The 13,101-nt window shown below is 36.5% G+C and overlaps 1 protein-coding gene across 5 annotated transcripts in view; it reads left to right on the forward strand.

Annotated features, from left to right (window-relative positions):
• The window catches only part of NADK (NAD kinase), a 48,286-nt gene that overhangs the window by 15,760 nt on the left and 19,425 nt on the right, over positions 1-13,101 (forward strand). For 4 of the 5 annotated variants that reach the window (XM_032780050.1, XM_032780051.2, XM_032780049.2 and 1 more), the window contains 7 exons: positions 2,329-2,412; positions 7,723-7,852; positions 8,316-8,424; positions 8,681-8,766; positions 9,116-9,218; positions 10,394-10,548; positions 12,193-12,292. In XM_032780050.1, coding sequence (XP_032635941.1) covers positions 2,329-2,412; positions 7,723-7,852; positions 8,316-8,424; positions 8,681-8,766; positions 9,116-9,218; positions 10,394-10,548; positions 12,193-12,292 — 767 coding nt within the window. Of the gene's footprint in view, positions 1-2,328; positions 2,413-3,561; positions 4,945-7,722; positions 7,853-8,315; positions 8,425-8,680; positions 8,767-9,115; positions 9,219-10,393; positions 10,549-12,192; positions 12,293-13,101 lie in introns of those variants that run through there. The other variant, XM_032780052.2, reaches the window with a different exon arrangement.

The following is a 13,101-nucleotide window of genomic DNA, read 5'->3' on the forward strand; positions in this document are numbered from 1 at the left end:
TATTCTACCCATCACTCACTTTTTGGATCCTTAAAAGTAAGGTTTTTTTGGAGGGGCTGGATGGGTAAAGGAAGAACACTGAAGGAGAACAAACCAAAGCTACTGAGCAAGCTTCACCATCATGTCTGGCACCCCCACTATCTCCTCAGTCCCTGGACCTCTTTTATTCTAATCCTGAGGGATGTCCTGACCAGATTGGGCCAGAGAAAAGGCCATTGATTATGTTAACACCTTTGGTCCATTTATTCCATCTAAATTAATACAACGGGGATTAAATCATTCTGGCTTGTACACTGCCCAAGAGCTGTATGTTATTGAAAATGGTTATGAAGGACCACACAGCATGTCTCAGTTTAAGACATAGGGTACTTTTTAAATATGCATACCTGTAAATATATTTAGGGGTGGGTGTTGTGTATCTATACAATATGTATCAATCATTTTGCATAGCTTATTAGTTCTAAAACTGGATACCATTGCCTTTTCTGTAGGATCTGCTTTAATGAAGGTATAGTGTTTTAAGAAAATTAGGAAACAAGTGTGCTGAATTAGGATGAACGTGTTTGTGGTTATATGGACTGAAGTCCCTTGGGAACTGAATCAAGGCAGTCTTTACAGCTGTCTAACCATAAAAACTACCAGTTACTGCAGTGTCTCCCTGGAGCATGGCCTGAGAAAATAAAAAGATGTGAAAGAATAAGTTTTGGTCTTTGGCTTTGGAGTTCTGAATGTGTATCTACAGCTGTTTTGTATGTTGATTGTTTGGAGAACACTTAATTTGTGCTAAAATACTTTGTCATTTAAAGTGCATATGTCCTAAGATCCTGTATGAAGGAAGCCCTGGTAGCTTTCCTTCTTAGTATTTTAAATATTTAACTAGGCACACTTGTTCTGTTGCAAAATGTTTAGTGAAGGCCATGAAACTATTGAACTATATAACAAAGACAGAACACAGACATTGTTTTGCTGGGCAATATTACAACTGGAATATATGCACTGTTTTGCTTGTCTTTTAGTAAAGCCGTCTTCAAAAATTTGCTGAGAGTCTCATGTTTGGCGTAGTGTCTTAATGTGCTGTAACTTCAGGAACTTTGCTGCAGTACCTAAAAAGCTATAATCACCTGGTCGATCCAACAGCTGAACACACTCTTCTCTAGATCAGAGGTCATTAGCCTTTCAGAAGTGATGTGCAGAGTCTTCATTTATTCACTCTAATTTAAGATTTCACATGCCAGTAAAACATTTTAATGTTTTTAGAAGGTCTCTTTCTATAAATCTATAATATATAACTAAACTATTATTGTATGTAAAATAAATACGGTGTTTAAAATATTTAAGAAGCTTCATTTAAAATTAAATTAAAATGTAGAGCCCCTCCGGACTGGTGGCCAGAACCCAGGCAGTGTGAGTGCCACTGAAAATCAGCTCGCGTGCCACCTTTGGCACACGTTCCATAGGTTGCCTACCCCTGCTCTAGATTCTTGGTTGTTGCTTAAGTATTGGTTTAGGATTCATGTTGTGTGATTGGAAAAACCTGTCTACTAGTCATTCATATCCTTTACAGTAGTTTAGGAAAAAACAACAACTAAAAGTTGACTTTCAAGAATTATGTTTTTTTTAATTCTGATATGGGAGTTTAGTTTTTTAACAATATATGCTTTCACTTTTCACACTGTCAAGAAGAATTTGAGGTTTATATTGTTGATTTTAGTCTTTCGTTTTTATGCTGAAGACTTGATTGTCACTGTCAAGTGAGTTTGATCTTCACCTGCTATCTCTAGTGGACTTTTGTCCCATTACAAAACAGCACATCTACTAGCCTTTGCTCAGGAGAAAACCAGGACTGAAATAACAGGAATGTTGCAGGTCAGGCAACATACACTGGCAGAACTGTGTAGGGGGAACTTCACTGTGACTCTGGCATTATTGAGTTTGTGGTGTTTCCTGTGTAGGGAATGGAGGTGAAGCTGGAACAAGTCAAGTAAGTCTGTTTGGTACAGTACTAGGATACTAGAAGTGTAGTAGTATTTCTACATGCTATACACAGACTAGATGAGCTTCTACTAATGCTTCAACTGCAGTAATCACTGAAGTCAACATATGGTGCTCAAATGCATCCCTGTAGATACCAGCAACTTGCATTTTAACTTTGTGTGTGCAGTTATTTGTGTAGAATTACACTGACTTGCTGATCAGCTGCATACTGAGACTTTAGACATGTAATTTCCCCCCACTCTTCTTTTTTACCATTAACTACTTCAAAGACACAGGTAATTTGGATAATGAGGTAGGAATCCTGCTTTTCCTTACATGTGTTTCATTTTTCAGGAGGACACGCTCCTTGCATGGACCATGCCCAGTGACCACATTTGGACCAAAGGCATGTATGCTGCAAAACCCTAAAACTATAATGTAAGTACCTCATTTTCAAATGCACGGTATTATCTTCCTACATTCAGGAGAATATCTTGGTCTGTGTTTTTAATCAATATGCACTGTATTTTACCCAGTGCTTAAACAAAGATTTTTTCAGTTACCTTAAGAAGTGCCTGTTTAGGGTCTGATGCAGCTTGAAACGAAGAAGCACAGGGGAAGTGTTTATCACACTATGATAACAATTAGCAGTTTCTGCACTTTATAATACCTGTGCAAATCTTTATGCCCCCCCAATCTTTAAGTGGAGAAAAATGTCAGTTTACAGGTAGAGTAACACAAGAATGCCAACAGTAAAGAATAAAATAAAGCGTGAGAAAGAAATCTGGTAAAAACACCAACAACCTCAATTTTCAAACATCTGCTACTCAAATTCACGATATTGCAATTTTTTACAGAAAACGATTCTCTCCATTATAACTTTAAACTTCAAATCAATGGAGAAGGATTCCACCACTATCAGATAGTATTGTGCTAAAAAAAGAATCCCTTCCAATGAAGCTCAATCTCCATCAGTGACAAAAGTTCATTTTTATGGAATTCACATCAGATACCAAGAATTACAGATTATGTGTGACTTCCCAGAATATAACTACTGTACTTAATACTGTTTGCATTCCCTGCATTATTCTAAGTGAAATGGCTCATGCCCTTTGCCAACTGGAAATAAACTTATGGGAAAATTGGCAAATGTGGGCCATAAATATACCCTATATATAAATAAGGAAAAGTTGTTACAAGTTACTTATTCAGTTGTAATTCTGCTAGGAAGCTAAAAACCAAAGAATCCTGACAAATATATCTTTAGAGAAGCTGTACTACAAGATTAAACTATTTTAGAAATACATTAAGATTACTTATTTAATTGAGGTATTACATAGTTTGATTAGATCAACCATCAAATGCTTAGGTGTGAAATGTGGAATAATTTTGTCAAGCCACATTTATATCCTCCAATTCTGGATCTTTAACCTCCAATATAAAGCCAGTTTTCACCTGTCTAGAAAAGAGTAATATCAGTGTGGCAGTCTATGACCACAATAATGGCAGTGCAACATGCTGCAGTGGGTCAGACCTATGACAATTCATTAAAAAAAAATAAAAAACGCTTCAATCCATGAGCATGCAGTTACAGTACTGTAGGTGCATGCTCATGGATTGAAGCGCTTTGCCTATCACACCTGCTGTAGGTGAAACTAAGCTCAACCAGGCAATTTTGCTTATCCCATGCTCTACTGGTAAAGTTAGTGCAGAAACAAGGCATTCACAGTTCTTCAGGTGGTGTCGGCCAGTGGCCATCAGTTGCGTAGCATAAAAATAATGCCTGTTGCTCTTGAGCAGACACTGAATTCATTCCTAATTTGGCAAATAGGAGTGGGATGAGAGAGAAGGTAAATACCAATTTGTACTAACCATCTTGGTAAACATCTCTTTAAAATAAGTTGGTGGGTGCACTGTTACTCTAATTTTTAATTTAAAAATGTACAAAGTGCAGTGATCTGGATTTTTAAATGTGCATTTAAAGTAGTAATTTTTCCTCAAACTGTGTTGGTGATTTTTTCAGTGAGGGTGTGGAGGAAATTATATGTAGGCAGGTCTTTAACTTCCTTATGCCTCTGTCAACAGGAGTCTGTGGCTCTGATTATAATTTGTTTAAAATTTTGCTTACATCATGTATTTCACCACCTGATTGTGGCAAATATACTCCTCCCCATGGGCTGACCCAGAGCTGTACAATATAATGATAGCATGTCAAGATTAGTCCAGTACAGAGACTGGAGGCAGTACTAAGAGCACTCTGATTGCCAAGAAAAGGACAGCTCATGCAGTGTTCAGAATTGTTGGGGAGATAAGGACATTCTCAGGTCATCCGAGTGAAAGGCTGTTTTGAAATCTAAACTGTAAATGATAGTTTCAGCTTTTAAGAATTGTATTTTTAAAGTCAGATTTTTTCCAGATTGTCATTTAAAATACTTTCAGCAAGAGGAATGTAACAGAAAATCCTAGAATAGAGTGCAAAGGGAGCAGTTTGTATAAAAACACAAAATCTGAGTCTTTTTACATTGCTAGTATTTGACAGAATTGGAGAGTTTGTTTGGGGAAAAGCTGTTGAAATGACTGAACGGAATAAATTTTAATGAAATCAATACTATATTTTTGTTTAAATACTATATTTTTTGGTAGCTTTTAGGCTCAGTTAAACTTTTTTGAAAGGGGTTTTTGCAAATGAACGACATTAGGATGCGTCTAAATACTTCTTTGTAGCACTTTGATAAGGAATTTTTCTGTGAAGCAGCAAAAACATTTTATCAGGACTATTTGAAACGTTCAACTGGATATCTACTTCAGACAAAAATGATTTGTTTAAGGTAGCAGTTCGGTTAAAAATGATTAAGTCAAGGCCTTTTCTGGAGTTTTCTCTCGAGCACTTGCACAACTTTTGAAGAAAGCCATGAAAATCTTTAAGCATGTTATGAATGATCCCCCATTTAATAGAATTGCATGGAAATGGTGAGTACAGTGAAATAATAAGCTGTTTGTCTTGTTTGTTTGAATAAAGTCCATATGAATTCTGATATGTTCTCAGATTACTAAGTTGACATTGTAATGATACAATCTGCAGTTCTTACAGCTGACAGAGAACCAGCCTGATTATGTTGAAATGTCTTTATCCTGTCTCTTTGTTACAGATATGAGGATATTCTAAATTATTTTCTGAAAACATGTAGAGGAGAAACAATACTGTTTCCTTCGTGGTCATTAATGTTGAAAATGACTTCTAAAATTTGAATCCCTTTTCCCTTTGGAATTGTTTTTGCAGCAATTAAAAATTAATCTCAAATGTGCTGCTTGTGACTTTTCTTCATTGTTCAGTTCCTTACTCTTTCAGGATTTATTTTTAAAAACAGTTGTCAGTAGTTGGATGGTGAAATTTTAGGAGATTTGAAAGTGTGTAGTTACCTTAGTTTGTGATGACCTTTGAAATAAAATACTTTGTCTTCAAAACTAAAACATCTAATAGGATTAAATATAGTGGAGAAAAGGATGGAGGAAACTGAAGGTCTTGTAGATGGTATGGGGTAGATGAGTTCTGATCCCTGTTCTCATGTTTACATTCTGTTACATCTATATAAAAAAAAAATACAGCACTATTTACGTCAGTGACTATGTACTTGGTGATTCAGTATCTCACTACAGTCTGTAGTTAATGCTATATGTGTACATACAATATACATATAAGCAATTCTGGATATATGAGCTGATCTTTTCAGCTTTTATCTTGTAATTCAGGATAGCTTAATGAAACTTTGATACTATGTATGTTGGAGATGCCAGGAGGTATAAAACAGCTGTTTGTTTTAACCCTCTATCTTCCAAAAGATGGCCTTTCCAAATCTATTTGCAAATTTGACTTGTTCAGCATTTGCATTAATCCACTTTTCTGCCTAGATTACATCTACAGCATGTGGAAAAAGATGAGATGCTTATAAACTGCTATGCACAAGTGTGAAATTATTTACTTAACTTTAGACATTCATGCTAAAGAAATAGAGCAGAATATAGATGTGTTCCCTAAATCAGCTAAATGTGTTACGGAGCCACAGTTGTTGCCTCATATTTAGGGTTGCAACTGAGGTTCCATTACAGAGTTTTTCCCTCCCAAACAATCCACAAAAGGTGTATTGGTTTAATTGTTAGATTAGATCTGAGGCTAAGGTTATTTTTGTAAAATTAGAAGTGAGTTTGACAAACTGAAAAATGAATTGGACAGTAAAACTTTTTTTTAAAGGAAAATATGCACTCTCATCCAGCAAGAACCTTAGTGAAGTTTTTATGTAGGAACAGAATAACTTGAACAGCTGTTTAGCTAAGCTAATTAGTTATGCTTTCTGAATAGTAGTATTATAATATCTCTGAAGAGGAAATATAAAATGTTTACATAGGGAACTTCCCAGACTAGAGCTGAAATATTTAAAACTTCCCTTTACAACTCTTGAAAAGTTTTGGTTTTAATTATTTTAGATTGAGAGTCTCATTGATTAAAATGCTTTCCCTCTTTTTATTCTACTGCCATTTTGGATGAATTTCATGGCTATGTGCAAGTCTGAAGAAAAACTGTAGGATTGATAATCTATCGGATTTAAAATTGAGCTATAAATGGTTTTGGGTGAAGCTTGATATGTAAATTGGAGTGGCTGTATCAAAATACTAAGGGAAACAGACCTTTAAAAAAATTTTATGAGACAAAACTGTGTTTACTGTTCTTTAGATTGATATAGACCCATGCTGAATATTATAGTATTGGATGAAAAGCATAAGTAGTCTTTCATGTTACTGCACTCTCAGGTTTACAATTGAATTCTTCACCACTCTGATAGTCCAACTGAAGTGGCCCCTAATGCAAGAGACATGGGAGCACAGTTGCTGGAAGTCTGTTTGTGTATGTCTACACAGCAACTACACACCTGTGGGTGGCCCGTGCCAACTGACTTGGACTCATGGGGCTTGGGCTACAGGGCTGTTTCATGGGTGTGTAGACTTCTGGGCTCAGGCTGCAGCCCTGGCTCTGGGCCCTGCAAGGTGGGAGGTTCCCAGAGCTTGGGCTGCAGGCCAAGCCCAGAAGTCTACACAGCAATGAAAAAGCCCTACGACCTAAGTCATCTGGCATGGGTTAGCCATGGGTACCTAGCTGCTGTGTAGACACCACCCTTAGTGGAGTGGTTTGTAGTTCAAGAAAGGGTTTTAGTAGCTATCATGCTCCCAGCAGAAACAAAGGACCCATGCTCTCAAACGTCTCTAGCATGTTTGTATCTGCAGGAGTGGGCACCTTAATATTACTTGAGTCTGTCAACTCAGTGGGGAAATAAGAATTACTACACTGGGGCAGAAAAATGGTCCGTCTAGTCAGAACCCTATGCAGTATAAAGCAGTGCTGTTTGGCTCCAAGAAAACAGCTTTAATTATAAATCACTGTATAATTGTTTAGTTGCATCTTTCCGGACCTCTCATGATTAAAACTTAGAACATTTTCTTAATAAAAACTGAACAGAATGTTCTCAATGAAAAGTGCAATCACATATTTGTTGAAAGCTGGTGTGGTGTTGCGTTGTAGCCCATCTAATCTCTTTACTAGATTAAATTTAGCTATTGTATTAAGGTTTTTCATGATTTATTTACCTCTCTTTTAGTCCAGCATACTTGACTAAAGGGGACTGTTAACTTGATGGTCATGAAATTACAGTCCATTTTCCCACATACAGGAATTATACTGTTGATTACATTCCACAGGCATATTCAGGACCCAGCAAGTCAGCGGTTGACATGGAACAAACCTCCAAAGAGTGTCCTTGTTATCAAAAAGATTCACGATGCCAGTCTGCTCCAGCCTTTTAAAGAACTCTGTGTATATCTTACTGAGGTAATTCAAATAAATAATGAATAAATGAATAACTAAGCCAGTACATATAGAAAACATCAGAAATAATAAATTGTTAAACTTTACAACAAGTGACTCTCTTGCTGTAAGAGCTCAGCTTAATTTAGCTTAAAGGAATCTGCTTCTTTAACATAGATGAATAGGGTAAAATATTCATTTCGTTATGCCTTGAGAGGAATATCAGCAAGCATTACCATATCGCAGGCATGTAATGAAAATTCCAAACTTTAGTGTCATTAATTCAATCATTATGTGGCCTTCATATGACAATAAGTGTAATGCTTAAATGCTACAGGATTGTAACAATACATACAGAAGTAGGCAATCAGTCTTGTAATATTTTACATCATTATATGTTTTAAACTAATAGAATATTGCTGAGGGTCAGGTGATTGTCATTTCATTAATAGATTGTTTTTTTAGTAAATAATTATGCTTCTTTTAGGAGAACAACATGATAGTTTATGTAGAAAAAAAAGTGCTAGAAGACCCAGCCATAGTTAATGATGATAATTTTGGACCAGTGAAGAAGAAATTTTGCACTTTCAGAGAAGGTACAGTAATGATTTCTTAAAATCGAGGTTTACTGCCTTTTCATCCTGTTTCCTTAGTGATTCATTCAAATGAATCAGAATTGTCTGATGGAAACCTATTCTTGATAAACCTATGTAGCTGTTGTTTTGATAGCCTGCTGTCATTTATTTACACTTGTAAATTAACATCAGTGTGCTGCACCAAATTTACATCCATAAATTTAAACCTTTGATACATTATGTAAATTAAACCTTTATTGTCAATGTTATCCTCTAGATTATGATGATATCTCCAATCAGATAGACTTTATCATATGCCTGGGAGGAGATGGTACCTTGCTTTATGCTTCTTCACTTTTTCAGGTGGGTCCTATAGGGAATAGTTATTAGAGGTCCTTTCCCTAAACATGTCCTCTATTTGTTAGAGACCGTCTTGATGTTTTTTGCCATGTTGTGTTTATTTTATTCTGTTCCTGCCAAGTCTCCCCTTCTCATCCAAAAAGCATGAGAGCTACTAAGGTGAATTATACCTTTGTTTTTACTATTATGCACAACTGAAGTAAAATCCGTAATTAAGATATTTGCAGACAGATTGGGCTACCTCTTGCACACCAGATATGGTAACTCTTACACATTAAAAAGCATGGAAATAACATAAATGTTTGATTTGTGCGACATTTAACAGTTTCCCAATTCTTCTTTCTATTGACAGGGTAGTGTACCTCCAGTTATGGCTTTTCATCTGGGATCTCTTGGATTTCTCACCCCCTTTAACTTTGAGAACTTTCAGTCTCAAGTTACTCAAGTTATAGAAGGTAAGTCTTCTAATGTCTTTGCTGCTTTTTAGGGAGTTATCCTTTATTTATCTTGTTAGAATTTTTCTTTAAACTAGGACTCAGCTGAACTATCAAAAATAAATACATAGGTACTTTATTAACTTTCAATATTGTTTTCCTCACTGATTTGTAAAGTTGGAATGGTCCAGAAATCACTTCGTTCTTGGTTGTGGTGTGTAAGGAAAGAATATATAACTAATGTTTTGCACAATTTATGAGTATAAAATGCAAAAATCTAGATCTAATGGCATGGACATACGCTACTAGATGACCCAACCGCCTGTAACTTCTCTGTTTTTGTAAACGTGCCATGTTAAAATGGTAAGAAATCAAGCATCCAAAAGTCAGAAAACTAAAAAAATTAAAGTTTCTTCTTGAATGTTATTTTGTGAATCTAATATAGCCCATTGATATGTTAAATAGTAACCCATTTAAGTTTACATTAAGTATGGAAAAATGGAGTGGAAAGTTATGTTCCGTGTGACTGAGTTAGCACTGAAGGAAAAATCTTAACTTTTGAAGTTTGACTCTTAAGTGCTTGATTTCTCAACCTGAAAGTTGCATTTACAGTAGTTCTTGGTATTTAAAGTGTGCTTGAAATAAAAGAAAAGAAAAAAACTGATGCCACTGGTCACTGGGAAATAAAGCTGCTCAGCTTGCACCCTAAAATTAAGACATCCAAAAATATTAACAGAATTCTCATGTTGCTAAATTATTGTCTTTCACAGTTCATACCTCCTATAAAAATGAACTGATTTGTCTTCATGCTTGTCTTACTTGCATCTCCCTGAGCATTATCACCAAGCCAAATACAAAGTTTCTGTCTTCAGCTGGTTTAGGTTATGTGCATGTAAATTCTCAGATTTTTTATTAGAACATATGGGGGAAAGTGAGTTTTTATGTTTATATTACTCAAATTTGACTCAAGTTTTGCTCAGTCCTACAAAAAAAATTCTATTTTTAATTAAGACAAAGGATGGAAAATTCTCCTGCAAAAGAAATTTGAGAACATTATTAGCAACTGAAAAATGGGGAAGAACATTTCAGTGACTGCTACCAGTTTACTGTGAAAATGGTGCAGTTCCTGATAATGTAGTAGGTGCCACTGTAGTGCATGTGCGTGTGTTTTTTCTTCACTTATTTTTTTCCTATAGGCAATGCAGCGCTTGTTCTCCGGAGCAGGCTGAAAGTGAAAGTAGTAAAGGAACACAGAGAGAAGAAGACATTGATACAAAATGGTATTGAAGAAAATGGAGTGATCTCTACAAGTCTAGAGATGGAAATGGGCAAGCAAATCATGCAATATCAGGTCTGAGTAGCATAAAACGGGAAATAAGCAAAAGAACTATGAAATAATTCACTCTTCACTTGAGATATCACCAGTTCTCTTTTGTGTACTGTATCTACACCCAATTATATTAACCCAGTATTATGACACCTACAATATGTGATTCCACATAATTTCCAGAATAATTATTAAAGATAATGAAAAAAGGGTGGGTGTAATGTGCAGAAGCAACCTCATTGTGTTTAATTTCTATAATATTCTGTATCTGCACCAGAGGTTTCCTTACCTTTTGAAAACCAAGAAATTACTTACAGTAATCTTTACCACTGAATCTCCCACTGATTCATATAAGAAAAGGGAAAATCCATCAGAACTAATGGAAACTGGCTTTTGGAAAGTAATTTTGATCCATTGCACCAAATAATCATTACAACTGGTGATCACTAAAACAAAAGTATGTGACTCCAAGACTAAGCTAGACTGACATTGTAATGGGGTGGATGGGGGCGGGGGTGTTAACCTTTCAAAGATCTGGGAGACATACTTAACTGCTCACGTGTCAAATATTATGAAAGGAGAGGAAAAAAAAAACTCACTGGCTTTGGTTCTTAAACCCAATCCCACTGCTGTGCCACCATGTCAAGGTTTTTTCCCCCACTTTGAACTTTAGTGTCCAAAAAGTGGGGGATCTGCATGATCACTTTTAAGCTTAATTACTAGCTTAAATTTAGTATGCTGCCACCAGCCAAAATATAGTGTTTGGCACACTTCCTGTTCCCCCAAAAACCTTCCCTGGGGAACTCAAGACCCAAACCCCTTGGGTCTTAAAATAAGGAGAAATAAACGATTCCCCCAGACTTTCCCCTTCCTGGGTTGCCTTGGGAAGCTATACAGATCCAAACTCCTTGGATCTTAAAACAAAGAGGAATTAGCCATTCCCTTCCTCCTTTTCCCCCCACCAATCCCTGGTGAGTTCAGACCCAATCCCCTTGGGTCTTAAAACAAGAAAAAAATTACTCCGGTTCTTAAAAAGAAAGCTTTTAATTAAAGAAAGAAAAAGTAAAAATTATCTCTGTAAAATCAGGATGGTAAATGCTTACAGGGTATTCAGATTCATATAGGCTAGAGGGACTCCCCCCGCCCCACAGCCTGAGATTCAATGTTACAGCAAACAGAGGTAAAAATCCTTCCAGCAAAATACACATTTACAAGTTAAGAAAACAAACATAAGACTATCTGCCTTTCCTGGCTAGTACTTACTATTTTGAAACATGAAAGACTGATTTAGAAAGATTGGAGAAAACCTGGGTGTACGTCTGGTCCCTCTTAGCCCCAAGAGTGAACAATGAACAAAAAAAAACAAAACAGCACAAACAAAGACTTTCCTCCACCAAGATTTGAAAGTATCTTGTCCCCTCCATTGGTCCTCAGGTCAGGTGTCAGCCAGGTTCACTGAGTTTCTTAACTCTTTACAGGTAAAAGAGACATTAACCCTTGACCATCTGTTTATGACACTCCAAGACTAAGCTAGACTGACATTGTAATGGGGTGGATGGGGTCGGGGGTGTTAACTTTTCAAAGATCTGGGAGACATACTTAACTGCTCACTTGTCAAATATTATGCTGGCAGGGAAATAACTAACTAGTGGTATTGTACATTGTCAGGTCCTAAATGAAGTTGTTGTGGATCGAGGTCCTTCCTCCTACCTTTCCAATGTGGATGTTTTTCTAGATGGACACCTCATAACCACAGTGCAAGGTGACGGTAAGTCCATTTCGTAATCAAAAAGCTTACAGCCTGTCCCTGTCTTAACAGTATGAGGTAATCGGCTCTTATTTAGGTTGCTCCTACTTTTTTTTAAGAGGGTGCATTGTTTTATGAGGCAGAAATCAAGGCCTTGGCTTCTGCTCCTGGGTTGTTGAAAACTAGGTTGCAGAGGAGTGGTGAGTTTCATTTAGACAATTGTTACAGTCTATAGGGCAGCACTGAAAGCAGAAAAGAGGCTTACAGATTGTATCTTATTATGTGGAGGCCTAGTGTCAAGTTATCACTTGTTTGTGTAGAGGAATTAGGGACAAAAGGCAGGAGTGGGAGGGGGAGGAGTTTGGGGAAGATCCTGGAGTTGAATGTCTGAGTTTGCTGAAATCTTAAGATCTTTTAATGATGTCACCACTTATTTAATGTTAGCACTTCACCTGCAAAGCTCTTCAGAAACATTAATTCTCCTGGCTAAGAAAAGTAAATATCTGCAATATACAAAGGGGCAAGCTGAGGCACAGTAGTTTTACATGACTTGCCCAAGGCTGTAGAGGTGTAGTCTGTGTCAATGCTAGGATTGGGAAAGATGTTTCTGGCTCCTGGTCATGTGTTTATTACCACACCTGTCATACGAAATGTGAGTTTGTGGTTTAGACGTTTCTGTTTCACCAATTTAACTTTTTATAAGCAATCTGTTAAAGCATTTAGCTAAAAATTCGAGCCTCTACTACACCTGTGTTGAGTGGAGGAGAAATCCAGCCAATGACTAATGTCAGAAAGAGATTTTTAAGTATTTTCAAATGAAGGAAGTGCAA

Source organism: Chelonoidis abingdonii, chromosome 23 (genome assembly GCF_003597395.2).
Source record: "Chelonoidis abingdonii isolate Lonesome George chromosome 23, CheloAbing_2.0, whole genome shotgun sequence".
Taxonomy (NCBI): Eukaryota; Metazoa; Chordata; order Testudines; family Testudinidae; genus Chelonoidis; species Chelonoidis abingdonii.